The sequence below is a fragment of the Perna viridis genome, chromosome 7 (genome assembly GCF_037379345.1).
Source record: "Perna viridis isolate PV_CMFRI_1.1 ecotype Kerala chromosome 7, ASM3737934v1, whole genome shotgun sequence".
Lineage (NCBI taxonomy): Eukaryota > Metazoa > Mollusca > Bivalvia > Mytilida > Mytilidae > Perna > Perna viridis.
In genome coordinates, this window is record NC_142451.1 from 14,777,734 (window position 1) to 14,798,019 (window position 20,286).

At 33.5% G+C, this 20,286-nt stretch overlaps 1 protein-coding gene across 1 annotated transcript; it reads right to left on the bottom strand.

Moving 5' to 3' along the window:
- Positions 1 to 10,139: 10,139 nt before the first annotated feature.
- Positions 10,140 to 12,304, bottom strand: LOC148611485 (uncharacterized). The gene is made up of 3 exons (XM_088595291.1): positions 11,990 to 12,304; positions 11,017 to 11,160; positions 10,140 to 10,451 (listed from the first exon to the last, which is right to left on the bottom strand). Exons 1-3 carry the CDS (start codon positions 12,213 to 12,215, stop codon positions 10,276 to 10,278), a joined length of 546 nt encoding a protein of 181 aa, XP_088451417.1. The 5' UTR covers positions 12,216 to 12,304; the 3' UTR covers positions 10,140 to 10,275.
- Positions 12,305 to 20,286: the final 7,982 nt, after the last annotated feature.

Consider the following 20,286-nt stretch of genomic DNA (forward strand, 5'->3'; position numbering starts at 1 on the left):
TATGTATTTGTGTTCTTATTTGGGTATCCGCTTATTCTTTCCAAGTGAGATTTATAAGATTCGGTCCAAATTTGAGTATGATACGTTTTAATTCCGGATTATAATAGTCTTTCAAACTTTTGACATCTAGTACGAAGACTAGTAGATTCGAGAGATGATTTTAATGGGGAAGAAATAAATCTTAGTGAATAAAACATTTAGACATATAAAAAGAGAGGTTTGGATCTGGTGTTTAGCTAAATAAGAAATCACAAGTTTGCCAAAACATTTTGGAAAGAAGTACATAAGCTTAACAAATGGAAATGTTTGTTTTTTACATATAAGAAGGCACACTGAAAGATTGCGATGCCATTAATTGTATAGATCCAATAAAACATTTCGACTTTGACCCACAGCATTTCCTTTTTATCCACAAAACAATGAATTCATATATAGTGTGTCAAGCCTTCTACGGAGCTTCATCTGACTCATTATGGTACTCTGTTGGTGGTGTAAGAAGAAAATTGATACTATTATGATTTCCTATTTATCCGTTTCTATAGGGAACACCCTTTCGCTATTATTCATTTTTGTACCCCATGAAGAACAGGGACTCCAAGCAATTAAATTAGGGCTAAAGTGATATAATGAACTGCAAAATTTTATTTGAAATTATAACTGTAGAACATACCATAATTCCAAATCTGATCTCCTTATAAAATCTATAAACAAGGAGTCTTCGCAATTCAAAACTTCTTTGCCGCTTATACATGCAGTAACCACAGGGGCTTGCTCCCATTATCAAATATGCTGCCCCACTAGTGTATATAGGTTATATATACTAGTTGGGCTGCATATATTTGACAGTCGGAGTAAGCCCCTGTGCAGTAACCAATCGTGAAATACCTCACCGAATGAACGCTTAACAAAGCAATCAAGAACCATGCTAATGATTTTCAGACCTAGGTCAAGCTGAAATCGTATCTTTGTTGTTTCACTTGATGCTGCATCTAGCAAACGGCATTTTGCTTTACCATTAGACTCAAAGGGAACATAAACTGAACACACAGAGCCAAACTAACGAAGTCCCCTACTTTGTTTTAATTCATTTGAAACGAAAAACAATTCCAATATGAAATATGGCAGGTTGGTAAAAAAAGGGTAGAACAAATCTCTATCGTCAATGTTATCCCCCAAGAGGCCGATGCAAAGAAATTGAAATATCCTCTCTTTTCCGTCAAGATATTCTTATGACCTGCCAGGCTACAAATCAAAAGTTATCCCAGTATCCAGTCACAAAATGTATATTCATAACAGGTCTGTGTGAAGGATACGGGTTTACCTGCCAGAATGTTCAATACGTTTACTAGCTTTCAATTTACGACAGCTTAAATCTGCTAATAACCTATAATTAATTCGACACATGAGTACTATTAAAAAAGTGATCCATGTCAATAGATAATAAGCTTTTCAAACCAAAAATCAAACAAACTTGTTGCTGACGCAAATAATCAAACTGGTCAGAAAAAAGTGTCTTGGAGATGCATATTTTGTCGCATTTCATGACAATCCAAAAACCTCGTACTGCCATACAATACAGTGAAAGTATTGTAGCGGTGGAGAGGACGGTGGTGAAAATAACACTCGCTAACCTCAGTAAATTATATAGTATGTGTATGCGTGCTGACTACCGATTAAAAGTCTCTCAATATTATGTCTAGCATTGGCTAAGAGAGAGAAGAATTCTGATAAGTTCAATCAATTTATTAACAACCACAGCTCATTGAAATACTAGTATGTATAGATCATAAATTATATGACAAAATGGCCTGGCTATATAAGATAAGAATTGAACTCTTTAAAATTAAGTGAGTTTCGAACTAGTTCAAAATGCAACACTTAACCATGAAAACACGCTAGTTAAAGAAATTAACAACACGTAGCCATACTGGTTACTTGTATTTAGTTCATAAGATTCCTTATTTGAAATTCAGATCTTTATCGGAAATGTACAGGTTTCCCTTATTTCTAATAAATAAATGGACCGATAATCTGTGCAAAGAATCACTTAATGGGAATATTTAAATGACTGTGAACCGCTTACCTCAGCTAAGATCACAGGCTCCTTAAACTTTTATAGAAATAGTGAACCGCTAACCTCTGCTAAGATTACTATATAATCTTTACTTAATAGTTTTAATATACCTGTGAACCATAACCTCTGCTAAAATCACTATATCATCTTTCAGTGAAATAATTTTATTATAATTGTGAACCGCTAACCTCAGCTAAAATCACAATCCCCTAAATTTCTCACATAAACCTTTACAAATAATAATGGTAAAAAACAACAACAATATAATGATGTTACAGACTGATGTTTGAAAATGTTTTCAATATGAAATATGAAAAATGTCTGAATGCCATAACTTCTGATAAATCCTCAAAGGTTTTAAATTAACAATTTATTTTTTTGCCATCTCAAATACTTCAAAATACTTCCAAAATGATAAATTTCCTTTTAAAATTTATTATCAAAATGATTAAATAATAAGAGTAAGAGTATAAGGCCAGACATCTCTTACTTTGTTAAACTACAAGAGCGTAGTGACACCTTCAAAAAGAAAATTCAACGTTGACGTTTATTTTTATACTCGGACTTTGCACAAATGCACAATTGTGCAGTTGTGCGGTACACGAGAAATCGACCAATCAGAGCGTCGCCATAAAATGGAAAATGCCCGTTTATGCACTTTAATGCTAATTCTAAAAATAAATATACATACATAGTTAAAATAAACATACATGATTACAAATAACAAATTGTAAATTTATCATATCATTTTGCAAGATATATTAAACAATTCGACGAACAATTTTTACTAAAACTATCCGACAATGAACTATTCCGCAGCAAATAATTATTTACAAAATATGGTGGCTAACGATAATCATCCGAAAGTGTGGACAAGTCTATAATTGTATCCATGAAAATATATTCAAAAATGTAAACAATGAAAAGTTAATTCCAGATATCTATTATATGTAAGTAGCTGTCTGTTTCACTTGTAAGCCGAAACTTATTGCGAATTACGATTTTCACCTAAAACATAGAAAAATGTTCAGAAAAATTATACTACCGATGATTTTTTAACACACACTAAAATACTCAACAGAGTAACCAACATTGAGGCATTCTCATTCAGTGAATGATAAAAACAGTGAGAACTTATGTAAATTTAGCCTTAACAACCTGGAAAAAATACATGTCGTTCATTGCTGGCAATAATATTAGCAATTTTTAATCTAAAACAAAATAAGCGCCTGATCTTCCCCTACAGTATTTTTGTTTCTTGCACTGACATGTTTAAGACGAATATCAGCGATATTAAGTAAAAAACAAATTAAGACCAAAGCAATTGGGATACAAAAATGCACTGTTTCGTTATGTACAATAAAATCAACTTTGGCCAATAAGGAAGTGCTGTTTCTGCTATTTTCTTTGAATTGCATTTATTGCATTATTGGTTTGTTTGTTTGTTGTTTGTTGGGGTTTAACGTCCGAGCAGCAATATCTCAGCTATATTCAGACAATGAACATGAAATTGATGATAAAATGAACATGAAATGAAAAAAAAGGATGGGTCACAAGGATAATAGGGTCGACAAACTTTGATTGCCACTGGAAAAAGGGGGGATAGGCAAGGTCGGGCAATTTAGCCTCCTGTGGCGGAGCGCAAAGGTTCCTACTCCTATTGAATACCACAGCAGGGTTCTTTAACGTGCGAGGAATGTGGCATCTTTCCCAACACGGTGCACCACTATGGTTTGCGGTCAGGTTTTCCGTATTATAGCCTGACAACCCCAGCATGTAACACGCCAGGGGTACCCCATTCCACTACCTGGGGCACACATCCCAGTTGCTCTGTGGGCAGAGCGCCTAGCCCCTGGCTAGGTTTCTGAGCACTATTTAGTCGCCTTTTACGACAAGCTTAGTGCTGCTGCAGGCCTATTCTTTTAACACCCGGACCTGCACGGGACTGCATTATTGGTATTATCTTTTTAAAATTAGTTCATGCTTTCCGTTTCTCAACAAACTGATAGTTTTCGTTGTAGCCAGGGCAACAAGAAATTATAGACTAGTTAAGTGGTGTTCCTTTGAGTGAATGAAAAATTCCACGCTTATCTCAAATTTTGTCAAGAACTGAGATGGTTATATAAAACTTATTGAACAGTTAGGTATCATATAATTATCTTTGCAAATATACGAAATATTCACATACTGGACCACATGGGAACTTGTTTTTGAACTAATGGAGAAATGACTCTTTTAAAGCTGCTTTTAAGTGGAACATTCGGTATTTTACTACAAATAATAGATATTAAAAATAATTTCAGATTGTGTTTCTCAATATTAACTTTCCAGTTTTTACATTTCGATACCTCAAACGTCAAGGTCGACCTTTCATTTCGGGCTGCTAAAATTTGAAAGTTTTTGGCATGTTTACCGAAAACTGCTGCGAACAGCACTATTTTCTAGTTATTCATTAATATAGCTATTGATTCTTGCATGTGATGGAATTTGAGCTGACCTGAATTAAAAAGTTTGGAATTTTTCGCACCAGCAAAGGAAAGTAAGCCATACAAAAATGATACATTTTTCTTAAAAAAACATGATTGTTCTTTGACCCCATTTTGTTAGAGACGTGACTACAATCGATGTGTACGACATCGCTATATCGATAGAACTCGAAATACACTTTCTGTCAATATATAATTTAGCCATATTATACTCTGGTGCATTAAATTCTCAAAAATCGATAGCCTGCTATCCTACTATATAGGTCAGCCGAACATGGAAACTTAGGGGTATCTCAATGTTCTATGTTACTAGGTAGAGAAATATATCTCCTTATAGAATTGATATTGGGTAAACCAGAAATTGATAGGTCCCAAACTATTGAATAGACCGCATATGCGTATGAACTAGCAGAGAAATTAGATCAAGTACATAAGCGCGATAGAATGAAGGGTTATTAAAATGCAAATGCAAAAATGCAGCAATTTGAGTTAGGAGCGTCAGTGTGGCTACACAACCCGAAGCGCAGAAAAGGCTTATGCCCAAAGTTACAGAAAACTGGGAGGGCCCATATGTTGTTATAAGTAAACTTAATGAAGTTACCTACAGGGTTCAAAATGGTGCACGGGTTCGACCAAAGGTTGTTAACCAGGATAGGTTGAAACCATATCTAGGAGAAAACCCACCACAATGGTTCTAAAAATTAACATAATGAAGGTCATATCCAGATCAGACTCATCAATAATTAGGTTAAAAACAGAGATAGATTACCTTTAGATGTATAAAAAGAAATTTCAAAAGAGAAATAAAGATTAAGGAAGTGTTCTATATATTACAGGTTAACATATATACTTGCGGTAAATGCTACGATTTCAGTTTCGACCAAAACATAACCTGCAAAAGACACATGGAAGAATAACACAGTGGCTTTGGGCTAAGGTGCAGTGATTGCAGAGAACTAGTTAGCCGTCATGCAGCACACAGAAAATCGTAATGGGCAGTTGAGGAGAGTGAATAGGTCCAACATGTCGGATGATATTAGAAAGAATGTCGGTAGAAGAAAAGAACAGAAGAAATAGCATTAGCAAAAGGAAGTCACATTCGGTGAATAGACAAGGGAGTAGTCACCGCTGGCAGGGTTGTAACAGGAAAACCAAAGCAATTACACATCAGGCAGTATTGAAAACCGATTGATTGATTGATTGTTGGGGTTTAACGCTCGAGCAGCAATATTTCAGCTATATTCAGGCCATGAACATGAAATAGATGATAAAATTAACATGAAATGATGATGAAATGAAAATGGGATGGGACACATTGGTAATGGGGTCGACAAATTTTTATTGCACTGGAAATTGGGAGAGGTGGTTAGGGTCGGGCAATTTAGCCTCCTGTGGCGGAGCCCTATGATTCCTGCTCCAGGAGAATACCGCAAGAGTTCTTTAACGTGTGAGGAACGTGGCATCTTTCCCAACACGTTGCACCACTTTGGTTTGCGGTCAGGTTTTCCGTATTATGGCCTGACGACCCTAGCATGAAACATACCCCATTCCACCACCTGCGGCACACAACCCAGTTGCTCTGTGAGCAAAGCGCCCTAGCCCCCTGTCAGGATTCTGAGCACTATTTAGTCGCCTTTTACGACAAGCTTAGCGCTGCTGTGGGCCTATTCTTTTGACACACGGACCCGTACGGGGCGTATTGAAAACCGAAAAAGAGGTCGTAGAGATGATGATAGTCGTGAGAAAAAGAGGGCTAGGTCCAACCAGAAGGTTAGGCAATCAGGAAAAGAGAACGAGAATATCGTTGAAGAAAAAAAAGGATGGAAGTGACAAAAAGAGAGAAGAAAAGAACAAGATTGAGGCTCACATTCAGATATTGAAGGACCTTGCAGAGGAATTTTGCAACCTCAGCAGACGAGATATCTATCCATGACCCAGAGGAAGAACTGTTCGTTAGAGATGACAAAGCAGAAGTCAGGAAGATGGTTAAGGAGCCTATTACTCCAAAATAAGAAAAGAAGAAGAGTAAGAGTGTTGAGTTGGAATCAGTTTGCTCTCCAACTCAGCTGGAAGAATTGCCACCTGTTCAGCCTGATGAGTCATCTCCAGCTAAGCTGGAAGAAATACCACCAGCAAAGCAAGAGGAGTTTCTAGCAGCTCAACCAGAGCATTCACAATCAGCTCAGCTAGAAACCATACATATAAGTCGTTCTGCCATGACAAATGCAGAGAAAGAGAAACAACCAGACAGTCCCAGCACCAACCAACAAGAGTACATTGCAACTCCTTTGAGGAGGTTAAAGTTGAATACTATTAGAGAATACCAAGAGTCACGTTTTATTCTGAATGTTGGAGGCACACAATTTGAAACCTCTGCTAAAGTTATCGGTTTTGTGCCAAACTCAGTACTTGCAGGTATGATAGGAGATGATTCGCCACTTAAACTCTATATGGTAGAAGGAAGAGGTTGCTACTACTTGGATCGCGATCCAAAACATTTTAGTACAATTTTAAATTATTAGAGTATTGGTTTATGTATTCACACAAATGGTAGACGGTGGTAAATTACTATGTCTTTTTCGCGTTGACTTATAACATTATTCTCATTCCGAAGTGCTAGTATGAGTATATGAGCAAATTGTTATTGATAGCAAAAATAATGAATATTTCATTGCTATACGGATGAGTCAACCAACCAACCAATGTTCGTTTCCCTGCATTTGGGGACAAATGCTTTATAGGGAAGGGGACAGTGTAACGGCCTAGTGGTCTTATGCTTATCGAAGTATGTACGTTACTTGCTATGAAGGAGGTCGATTTAAATAACTTAATAATTTGTTTATGCCGGAAATCGACAGTGTAATATAGAATTGAATGTCTGTAAAATCTCTGAGAATTCCCGGATGGTTGACCACATTGGATGAAAGCTAATGCTATTTATTAAATATGTTTACCTCTAATTTATTCTGTTTGTGAATAAATATTAGAAATAACTTATAAACAAATTAGGAAGTCGGAAGTCCGTTTATTTACATCAACAGCGATTGTTTATTTGATGTGTACTTTGTGTACTTGGATTTTGCGGGAGTGTGTACGATTGTTCTCGGAAATACGCGTGCTGATTGGTTAATGAGTTATATGACAGAACGCAGCATTTCAAAACTGTTTGTCTGAGTTCTGCAAGAACAGTAAAGATCTTGAGATCTAAGCCTATTTGTTTCTAGATATACAAAAATCAACCTGCTACAATGTCAGAGCCAAGTTAATGCTCAGAGTTAAGCCTAGTACGGTCTTTGTATATGTAAATTAGCCATCTGGCTGGTTGAGTCAAGCTTCACCCGGAAGTCCCGATAGATTTGTTTACGTGTCACTAAGACCCCATTAACCTAAATAGGTTGAATATGAATTATTGTCCGTAGAGGAAATTATGAGGCGTAGTTTAATGTAGTGCTGAATTTACATATTTAACAAAGTTTAAAGGTTGAATGATCAACCCTTATTTATTCAGTAATGATTATAAGAGTAAGTCAACCGGCGATGTCAACCTTCAATGTCAACCTTATTTGATATCGACCTTCGACCGGACCCAACCTTCGAAAGGCTGTACAAGTTCTGTTATTTATGGTTGGAATACCCATGTTGAGAATTTGTTGTTTTTTTTCATTGCTATGAAACATTGAATATGACGTATATAAATTTATTTCATCATTTAGAATCCTGACTTAAGTATATTTATTTCAACCTAACACCGATACAAAGACCCACGAAACTTTTAAACGTTTCGGTCGAGTTCTTTGTACTTCTATACATGTATGCCACGCGATATAAATATTTTTAGAGTAAACAGAAATTAACATGTGGCTTTTCATATAAATCCTGTTCACAGGATTTATAAAATTCAAGGGATGTACAATAAAATTCAAAATTAACGGAGATAACTACAAAGAATACTGAAATACAACAGAAACTATTGGATTCTTAATGTCAATTATCTCATTAGAACAGACAGATTGGAATCAATGATTAGACATTTCTTCATACAGACCCGTAACGCAACTGAACAACAAATGTAAAAATGTTTAGCCTTTTGGGGGTGTATCATATATTTCAGAATTCGCATGATTCTTACAAAGACTGCTACTTTTATACAATGTTGTCCTATTTATACTAATACCTGTCTACTCTTTTTCGATATATTTACAAAGAAAGCATTAAAAAGACAACGTTGCAAAGTGAGATGATTCAAAGATGTTAACCCAATAAAATAATGAATAAAAACTGTGGGCGTATCAGATCGTTGTTTGTTAATCATTACTCTTTATATGTAATCATTTTAACATGCAAATGAAATAACACAATTTTGAAATCATAACTTGCCATCAACACTTTCATATTTATTTCATTTTCATATTTTATTTTTTATACCTTTCAACAAGGACATTTGGATTACACACTACTTCATTAATATACTTACCATTGCATGAGCAACTGGTAGAGATCCGGGGTTTATTTCCTCATTAAAATAAAATTGTGTATGTGATTTTTTCACTTTTAGATAATGTCTGCTGTTCATGCCTTTTGTCTCTATATTCTAGTCATCGTTCCTTATTGTATGCGTGATTATGAGATAATTTATTTTTTAAAGATATTTCACAAAATTCAAATATTTGTTGTATTCTCTACCATGTAGGCTACCACTTTTCATGTTCATTTTTGCATATGAGGTGATTCAAAGACAGTTAAGATATTTAGTAACCAGTAAAGATAACTTTTATGAGAATCCATATTATTTAATCTTCGAAGATATTTTCAAAATTATGTTTGAATGAAGGGGAATGCTGCTCCACTAAATCCGCCACAAATTATTGTCGTTTATATCCATATTTAAGTACAATGTGTAAAGTTTTACATTTGTAATTTCATCTAACTACTCTCAACTGAGCTGCTTTATTTGAATTGACGGAAGGGAGTAAAAGAATTTATTCGTATCAATAAATCAACAATCCTATTATAATATTTAAAAACTCTCAATAATTTATAAAGTCGCGGGTGCAAAAGTTTTACGACGCCGCAATATAATTGAATTGGTTGATAGTTTATGAAATGACAAACATGACTTTATGTTACCATCCCCTATTAAAGGATATGTCTAGGTAATTCCCCTATTTTGACACTCTGAATTTTCAACTTTCTAAAAACTTATCTGACGAACAACTTAAACTTTTGCGTTCCTATAACGGTAAGTATAATACTTGTTCATTGCAGGTTGTTATTCAATTTCTTATAACCCCTTAAAATATACGAGTCAATTTTTACAAAATTATTCTTGAAGCGCTGAAGTGTGCCAACAAAATCAATGCAATATAATTAAATTTCAAAAGCAACATGTTTTTTGATTTGTCCATTTTCTCATAGACCACATTTTGTATTGTAACTATGACGTCATCAACCTTTTAGGATGATTAAGTAATTTATTTGTGCTACCGAAATACAAGGTTCTTGATTTATTATGGATATAGAATACTGTAGGTCATTTAGTAGAAAATCTGGTGGTTATGTGTGATAATGTGACGCAAATATACTGATTATTATTTTTTTATTTTGCATAACAATTTGTTTTATCTTTCCAAAGAAAAAAACCTGAATGTAAATAGAAACATCAAAAGATAAGAGTTGTGATTATTTAAACATCCGGTCGTCTCTTTGCTTTTAATTTCACTCTACAGAATTTACTCCCCATTTCTCGGAAATACCAATACATAAACATATACTGCTTATTATAGCAAGAAAAGCGGCAACAACAACAAATGCAAAACCATAGCTCAAGTTGGAAACCAATTGGTCTTCTGCTGCAGCACCGTATATGATTACCCCGATGAGGATAAAAACAGCTAAAAATATTCAAAGAATCATAACATTAAACCCTATTTTCGTTTCGGTATAGTAGGAGTTGCATAAAGTTCATTGCAATAAAATAATGTGCAAATAAATAAAATAACTTGAACTCATGTTGACTTTCTATGAATATCTTATTCATATTTTGCTTAAATTCACCAAAGTAGTTAGCGATCTGTTTCATAATGACTTATCGATTTTTATATAAAATTGTGATACTATAGCTTTACGGAATTATCCAAACATAAAAAAACTTGCCTAGATATCATCATGCTGCTATTTTAAATGGTCTTGGAGATATTTGCGACTAACTGTTTGACCCTATGTTCTATTTCTATTAACAGCGGTCGTGTTTTTTGTTGTTTGTTTTTCTTTTTTTTTTTTTGCTTCAATGAATTTTGTCTTGTCGTTTCAGGACAGATTTATAAAAATAACAATGAAATCAGCAGAAAACCAACCAACATCGTGTGTTCAAAAGATATACAATTTTAGGTCTATTCATAACTTAACTTATAAGGCCTTCTGACTTTTGTGAAAAGAATCACTTCAAAAATTGTTTACCTGATCCAATTAAGATGGCAATAGCTGAAATCTTGAGTTCTACATGTCCTTTGCAAAATACAATCAGTATGAACATAAGAACGAGAGCCACAAACAGTAAGATCATTCCAATCGATTGCATGGCCTGGTTTGCTATAAACCAAGCTGTAAAGATAATAAGTACAACATAAGAAAAAACAAACTTCACTGAATCCTATTGCTTTTCGAGAAAATCGGGCGAAAAGGTCTTGAAACATTAAAAAAGTTGTGAGAGCTATAAACTAATTATAACTCGTGAACTCAATATCATAATGCGATAAATATTTTCTTATCAATGTATATCAAACAGTCTGTACATGAATCATAATAGTATGATTAAAACACTTAATTATCGTTGGTTGGAGTAGTGAAGTTGTACGTGGAGAAATTTATGGGGAATACTACACAGTTTCATAGTTGCTGTTCAATTTATTGGTGAGTAAATTGTTGGTTGTTCCCATATAATTTAAAGAAAATTTCATATCAAAGCGGCTAACTGATTACAATCAGTTGCTTAACAGACAGAAGAATCATTTTAATAAAATAAAGGATAACTTGTTTCTGAATAGAATGCTACAAAATTCAGTCCATGAATTCATGTAAAAGTTTACATTGCTAATTGTTTGAAAAGTATAAAATAACAAAATAAAAACTAATTGATGTTAAATACTGGATGTACGTATTCAAAAATACCTTATTTAGATTGTTTACGTATTTTAAAATGTTAACACGATTGTATTGTTGAATTGTATATTGTTCTATTGAAACAAAATTGGCGCAGACGATACCTAAAGGCTAAATAAGTCAACCCATTACTTGCCATTCAGTCATTCAGTTTGTTGTACTTTCTAATTTAAAATTTTGCTTACCAAGTACATTCTATTCAAAAACTTATCATTCGGTAAATGAATTTAAGACGCCAAAGTGTAATATTCCATATGCTAAGCATAGTTACCTTCAGCATCAATGTCGACATAATTTTTACAGGATAAAGTTCCAGCGTCAACGCACAATTTCCAAAGCCCTCCATAAGTTGTGACACCGCCGATGGAAACGTAAAACCAATGGGGAACCGCAAAACCGATAACATCAAAGATAAATGCAAAAAGAACAAAGACGAAACAAACAACACAACGAACGTTGTGAGTACACCAACATGACCACCAGCTGCTGTCAGACATTTTTGTTTTTGGTGGAGTATAATTGCAAATTAAGGTGTGTCTTCTAAAATCTTTGAGTCCAATGTGTGGTAGCAAAGGATGGGTATGGAACATCTACATTCTAGGCAACTCTTCTTTTATACAGAAATATCTGATAATTTATGTATGTTTTAACGGTCTGTGCTAGGATGTTCCTTCGATCGTTTAAAGGAAGGACTCATTTTTTTTTTATATTAAGCTATCAATATAACTTTTACCCATTATCATTGATTTTGCCTACAGAGTGTTTAATATTCATATGAGTATACACGGAGGTACAAAAGATTTACAAATTAACCAGAGATAGCAAAATTATAATTAAATTTCATTCGTTTATTTTACCCTATCGTTGCACCTGGTAGATGCTTCCAGTTTTTAGTGGAGTCCTGATTGCTTCTTTATTATTGTTTCTTTGTTATTTTTGGTAATTTGGTTTTCTTTGTAGTGTATGTTTATTGTCCCTATAAAGTCTTTATCTTTCGAGTATATTCGTTTGATTATCGCCAGAATCTTGGTTTTCTTCATTACTCTTGCTTTAGTGAAACTACTGCTATAATGTACTCTGTTAATCATATTGACGAAGATATTTACATTTATTATTAATTGGAAACACAGCAAATTACATTTAAAGAAATACATAGTCGTCAAAATTTTTATCGTCTGCAAAAATAAATCTGTAATATCGTCGATAGTAGAAATGAAATTAACGATGGAATTCTTTTCCGACAACGGAGTTACTCGTGAAATGATACACACAGACGTTGCTTCACAGAGCAACAAGTGATCAGTATGCTAGATTTCCAAAACGAAAATTTGTCACCTTTTGGAGGGATACTTTTTCTACGAATTATCGGCATTCTAATGGGCAATATTTGTATCATCTCTTATCCTCTCTGTTTCTTTATTCATGTGAATCGGAGTTCCTTCAAAATCTTGTGAAATGCAAGAAGATAACAGAAGCTAGATCTTTTAATTACAAATATCGGTATATTGATCTTGTTCTCCTCATTTATACAAACATTTTATGTTTTTGTTTCTCTGCGGTATTGAGAGGACACATTGATAACTTAACACTAAATCTTGCTACAAATTAAGTATTGAGATTTGCTAAATACTTTAATATCTTTCGGAGGCCCCTGTCTGTCTAAGAAATACTGAACTTTAAAAAATACGTATTTTTATCATTGCGTTCTTTATAGTAAATTGAATGTCTAGTATGAAAAAAATGTTTTAAATTTAATAGTACAATTATAGAAATTGAACTCTTCTCTACAAAAAAAGATAGAATATAACTAAATTTAAAAGTGTCGTACTCCTGTCGTCATCCTTCACCCTTTTGCAGTGGGAAATGAGCTAACTTTATTTAAATTTCGAAAAGGATTTTCGAACCGACGTATTCATTGCTCAAAACAATTTATTTTTAAGTCGCTAATATTGCTTGTACTTTATTTTAGCAAATGATTTGTATAATTATACATTTACAATCCGCGTTATGCTGCAGATTTGTGCCATGTTTACCATCATAGCGTCCCAGTTCTAGCTTCATACGAGATAAAAATGTACCTCTTGAATGTCATACGTGTGTTCCTGTTTGTATGAGAACGGGAAGTTTACATGAAATGAGCGGTTAGCATTGAACATTACCAAGTTTCCGATTCAGACACAGGGGTTCGTTACAAAACTATATAGGTCATATACATTAGATGACTTCAATCTTGTAGCAACATAACCCTGTTCAAGAAGCATATTTGTTAGAGTTCTAGTCTGCATAGTTCCGGCAAGCTCTGGCATAACGTATGAGTTGTGATACGAACACTCCATACGCGGGAGCCGAAGGGATGTTGCCACAGATGAAAGGAAAGTTGACAATTCTGAATGAAAAGTCATCACGTTTGTCGTAAAGTTTTGTCAATAGTTTACCTCTACCATCGATTTCTAAGTGTAGGTCAAGATATGAGAATGACTTCACAGTGTCTGTAGTATCCTTTATCTCAAGTTCTTTTGGGTAGATTCGATGTATCAAATCTCCGAAATAAGGATTTAGGAAGTAAAGGAGCACAATTTGTTCCCATTGGAATGCCGACCGTTTGTTGAAAAACACGTCCACCACACTGGACAAATATGTTGTTGATTAAAAATTCCAGCATTTTGTAAACATCTTCATCTGTAAGATGATCTGAAATTATTTCCTACAAAGTATGAGGAATCTCTACTAAGAACAATATATTTGTATCTAGGTGTACCATCTTTTTTTGGAAAAACAACGATGTATAATGTTTTTAAGTCGGGATTTTAACTGAGTATGGGGAATAGAAGTATACAGTGTTGAAAAATCATAGGTTTTAATGCTATTATATTCAGATGATAGTCTCGAACTGATTGCCTCCAAAAGATCTTTCGAATTTTTCAGGATCCACATTGAATTAATACCACTACGGGAGTAACAAGTGTTGTGGTAGGACTGCAGACCCTCTTTGACAGTTGTGAGTATAGAAGTTAAAAGTTTTGAAAGAGGTTTGGTGGTACATTTTGCAGATCCAGCTATGAAACGTTGTTTGTATGGATTTTTGTGAAGTTTAGGAATCCAGTACATAGACGGTAAATCACAATCATCGTCCTTGGTAGAGAGACCAAAAGAGGATAGCACAGATTTATGGTTTTCCACAATCTCTTCTTTGGAGAGTATGGTAGCAGTATAGGTCTTATCACTGCTATTATTTTCTACGTCTACCTCTGATGATAAACATTGGATATAAAACGTTTTGCAGACAAAAACAATGTTGTTTTGGGCTTTGTCTGCTGGTACGACAACGTATTTGTCATGTATAGTAAACAATGTTTTTCTACATCGGGGTTTTTGAAAACTGATGTCGCCTTGGCACTCATTGACCTACATAAAACTTTCATTCGTTTCAAAATTAAAGACCTCACGACCTTTAACCACTCTGACAGAGAATCAATGTCTTGTTCTCGTTGTATCCATTTTCTTGCATAGTCCTCGACGGCATCCATAAGAACTTTAAAGTTATAATTCCAATTTATGTTTATAAAACAATTTATAAGGACAGATTTCATCCATTTATTAAGTATTACGTCCATTTTTTAATTTTTTTTTTTGGTAGCTATGAATATTTCATGATTAGTTATTTTAAAATCTATGTTCACTTAGTAGTTCACTCCATATTTTTTGTTCATTAGGACAGATTTCATTTTTCACTGATATATTGTACATACATTTTGACCCTTTCTTGCTTCTAAAAAGGTTTTGAAATACAGAAGGTATAAATGGTCTACAAAGAATAGTGGTACCATTTATAAAATATTTTGCGACTGTTTTATAACTGCTCTCAAACTATTGTATTTCATAACATCAATATTTATTCCATACTTTTGGTGTAACTGTTCTAAAGTATAAAAGGAACCGTCAGAATTATATAAATCATTAATATAAATATTACCATGGTCAAAACCAATCTTTGAAGCATGGTGGCTCATTATCTATTTTAATAATATTGTTTAACAATATAGGATTTGAAAGAAAATATTCCCAATTCGTGTCTCTTTCTCTGTCAATTAACATTTCCTAAGATCTTAAAACATCTTTCCAAAAATAATGTTTATCTTATATATCTTATCTGATATAACTTTTTTATGTAAGCACCACCACAACTAAACAATTTGTTTTTGTCAACATAAGACATAAAAATATTTTGCCATTTACAATTTTTTTGACAAACTCTTCCGATCCAAGTTGATTTCAATGCATTTATAAATACATTTAAATTAATCATTTTCAGTCCACTTTCTGAGTATTCTTTACATAAAATATCTTTTTTAACCTTATTGACTGATGAATGTAAATGTAAACATGAGGTCATTTATTTTTTGACAGTTTCTTCATCAGGGTTTGGTAAAGAAATTATCAAGTGGTTTAGTATTGGCAGAACTAGAGACTTTATGACTGTAATTCTACCAATAACAGTAATGTTTCTTTTTGACCTCTGTTTTAATAATGATTTGATCTGCATAATTCTGTCAAAATAATTTATTTTAACTATTTTGTTCAAATCAATGTCAAAATTCACACCAAGTAGTTTAAAAGATGTTTCACCCCAAGAAAGATCTTTGTCTGAACACAATATATCACTACTATATTTTTTTACTCCTAATCCAAATTACTTGGGTTTTAGAAAAAATAATATTCAAGCCAGATATTTTAGCATACCAATCAAGTTCAATAAGAGATTCACTAAGAAATTTTTCATCTCCATCCAAAATTAAAGATGTGTCGTCAGCAAACTGTGACATTTTATGTTCCGTCTGCAAAACCTGAATAACACATATATCCTTATTACCACGAATCTTGAAAGCAAGAATTTCTGCACATAACATAAACAAGTAAGGTGACAAAGGATCTCCTTGCCTACATCCACGTCCAATATGGAAAAAAATCTGAAAGATTTCCACCCTGAATAACAGTAGATTTTATATTTGAGTAAAACACTTTAACCCATTTAATAATAGATTCACTAAAATTAAACAACTTCAAAACACAATGTAAAAATTTCCATGAAATCGAATCGAAAGCTTTTTCAAAATCGATTAATAATAATAAACCTGGTATATCTTCGTCCTCTGTATACTGCATAATATCATAAATAAGTCGAATATTTTCCCCACTAATGAAGCCTGTCTGATCAAAGTCAATCAATTTGTTTAAAACTTTCTTAAATCTGTTTACAATAACCGCAGAGCCAATCTTATATACGGTATTAAGCAATGAAATGGGACGCCAGTTTTTCAAAAAACGACGAGGTTTATTCTCTTTTGGTAGACAAGTAATAATTCCTTGTTTCTGAGTAACAGAAAGTTCACCTATATCATAACCATGGTTTAAAGATTCCACTACAAAGTGTTGAAGATCTTTCCGAAAAAATTTGAAAAAATTCTGCTGAAAATCCATCTGATCCAGGTGTTTTATTGTTTGTCATTTTTTTCAATACAACACCTGCTTCATGGATGGTAATTTTACCCTCTAGATTGTTTTGTTCATTACCAGTTAAAATGCTATATTGTGTTTGATAAAAATCTTTTTTCTAAATCATTCAAATTACAACCAGTATAAGAATCTTTACATTGATATAAGTTTTCATAAAATAATTTCGCTTCTTTTAATATTTCAAACTGATCTGTTATAACTTGACCAGCATCTTTTTCTACTTTTGGAATAATTCCAGTCCACAAAAATATCCTGAAGGCTTTTCACCTTCTTCCACCCATTGTACCCTTGACCTAATTAGTTTCCCTTTTATCTTTTCTTCACGTAGATTTTCAAGTTCATGCTTCTTACTTTCTAATTCATCTATAGAATGTTCATATATTCCTGCTTCAAACTGCATAATTCTATTTTTCAAGTCATGCTCCTTTTTCTCAGATTCCCTTTTTTAAAACTAGAATATGATATGGTTTTGCCACGAATTTCCCTCAGTAACGTTTCAAGAAATAGCTGTATATTTATCCTAAAGTAAATATCCTCATTATTCATAGTATCAATATTGTCAAATTTGTAAACAAGAGCAGCATACTGTTTTTTTAATATCTGAAATTTTGTTTTTTACATTTTTCATATGTTCTGAATCATACAGTAAAGAATTATTGAATTTCCATAACCCCTTGCCATGAACAAATGGATGGAATTCTAAATCTAGAACTACTATAGAATAGTCAGTACTATAACTAGGTTCAACAGAACAGTTTTTCAAATAAATTAATGTATTCTCTGAGAGAAGAAAGAAGTCTAGTCTAGCCTGTTTGAAAGGTGTTCTTTTTCGCCAAGTGTACCTTCGTAGACTTGGAAAAAGTTCCCTAAAAGGATCAAATAGACCTCTCTCTTCTATTAACTCGATTGTTTGTTGGGGTTTAACGTCCGAGCAGCAATATTTCAGCTATATTCAGACAATGAACATGAAATGGATGATAAAATGAACATGAAATGAAGAAAAAAAAAAAGGATGGGTCACAAGGATAATAGGGTCGACAAATTTTGATTGCCACTGGAAAAGGAGGGATGGGTAAGGTAGGGCAATTTAGCCTCCTGTGGCGGAGCGCAAAGGTTCCTACTCCTATCGAATACCACAGCAGGGTTCTTTAACGTGCGAGGAACGTGGCATCTTTCCCAACACGGTGCACCACTATGGTTTGCGGTCAGGTTTTCCGAATTATAGCCTGACAACCCCAGCATGTAACATGCCAGGGGTACCCCATTCCACCACCTGGGGCACACATCCCAGTTGCTCCGTGGGCAGAGCGCCTAGCCCCCGGCTAGGTTTCTGAGCACTATTTAGTCGCCTTTTACGACAAGCTTAGCGCTGCTGCAGGCCTATTCTTTTAACACCCGGACCTGCACGGGGCTCTATTAACTCGAGAACCCTATTTCTAGCATTAATATTGTTACTATGCAAGTAATTATAATAATCTAAATAAGGGTTGAGAACAAGATTAAAGTCACCACAGATAACAAAATTTTCATTACCAAAGTCATCTATTACAGAAAAAAATCATATCACAAAAATCAGGGGAGTCTGTATTTGGCCCATATATACATACCAGAGTAATTATTTTTTTTGTTTTTGAACTACAATATCTAGGATTAAATAGTTTCCACTTACATCTCTCTTTTCCTTTAAAACAGTAAATTCAAAATTATTGTTGAAAACAATTGCTACTCCTCTGGAGTTCGAATTCAGTGAGGAAAAGTAGCACTCATAGCCCCACATAGACCGAACATTACTCTCGATTTCAGATGAAAAGTGTGTGTCTTGAAGACAATAAATATTACAGTGTTTTGATTTCAACATGTTAAAAACGTCTTTTCTCTTTGCAGTGTCTCTCAATCGCTGACAATTAACAGACATAATTTTTAAAGAACCCATATTAGATATTTCATTCTAACAAAAACATGCAGTATGATTAATTTTGTCATAAAATGAAAGAAGCATTGATACAAATAATTCATATAAGTGTAATAAATACCAAGCCAGTACACATACACAAACATATGTACATATATAAAACAGGACAATTTGACAATTTTTTTTCAATCATATATAAAAAAGGGGGGACAAGACTTCAAAACTATTTTGAAGGGATTCAATATAGCAGTGATACATGTATATCATTTCTTTACATGTATAGTTTAAATTTTCAGTTTTCGCGAAATTTTATTATATAACTGTTGAATTCTTATATGTATATTTATACTTTTTTCGTAAAATAAGTATAAATAATTTTTATATTTATATATATCAAATTGTATCAAACGGATAGGCAAAAATAAATTACACTGTCAAAAAATGCATAAATGTGTAAATTGAGGACTAAATGTACATACATAATTTTATTTTATCTCCTGTGACGTAATCTCAGTTGAATGTCATCAAACAGTCCAAACTTCAACTGAAGCCCATCTTCTGTTCTACAATTATAGTACCAAACTGATTCAAAACATTCAGTTTCATCAAGTTTTTCAATAAGTTCCAAATTCTTCCTAGTGACATCATCAACAAATCTTACATTGTTAAGTTCTTTCTTACCCTCATCACACTTCTTTTGGCATCACTATTGAAAAGTTTTACTATAACAGGTTTTGGTCCTGGTTTTTCTGATGGAATACGATGTATTGCCACTACATCTTTGTCCTGAAGCTCTACATTTAAATCCTTCTTGACGGTTTCTATAAAGTCAGCTCTGAAATTCTGTTTTTCCTTTCTCGGAAAATTCATCACTTTAATGTTGTTTTTTCTCGAATATTGTTCATTAAAATTGCTGGTAATAATTGCATCTCTCACAAGCTTAGCATTCTCATGCATTTCATGTTTGGTCTTATTGCTGGAATTTTTCAGTTGTTCAACTGGTCTCTTCAAGTCATCATTCTCTACAGCCAAAGCATCTATTTGCTCTTTCATTTCAGTTTTCAACTGAGTTACTTTTGCATGCAGTTTCTTATCTTATTCTTTTAGATGGCTCAAATTGATGGAGAAGTTTCCTCACAATT

Excerpts from the sequence above, each read along its gene's own strand:
- LOC148611485 (XM_088595291.1), bottom strand. The coding sequence starts at position 12,215 with ATGTCTGACAGCAGCTGGTGGTCATGTTGGTGTACTCACAACGTTCGT. Across the intron at positions 11,161-11,989 it reads TGTCGACATTGATGCTGAAG|CTTGGTTTATAGCAAACCAG; the intron begins GTAACTATGCTT and ends TTATCTTTACAG. Across the intron at positions 10,452-11,016 it reads TGCCATCTTAATTGGATCAG|CTGTTTTTATCCTCATCGGG; the intron begins GTAAACAATTTT and ends GAATATTTTTAG.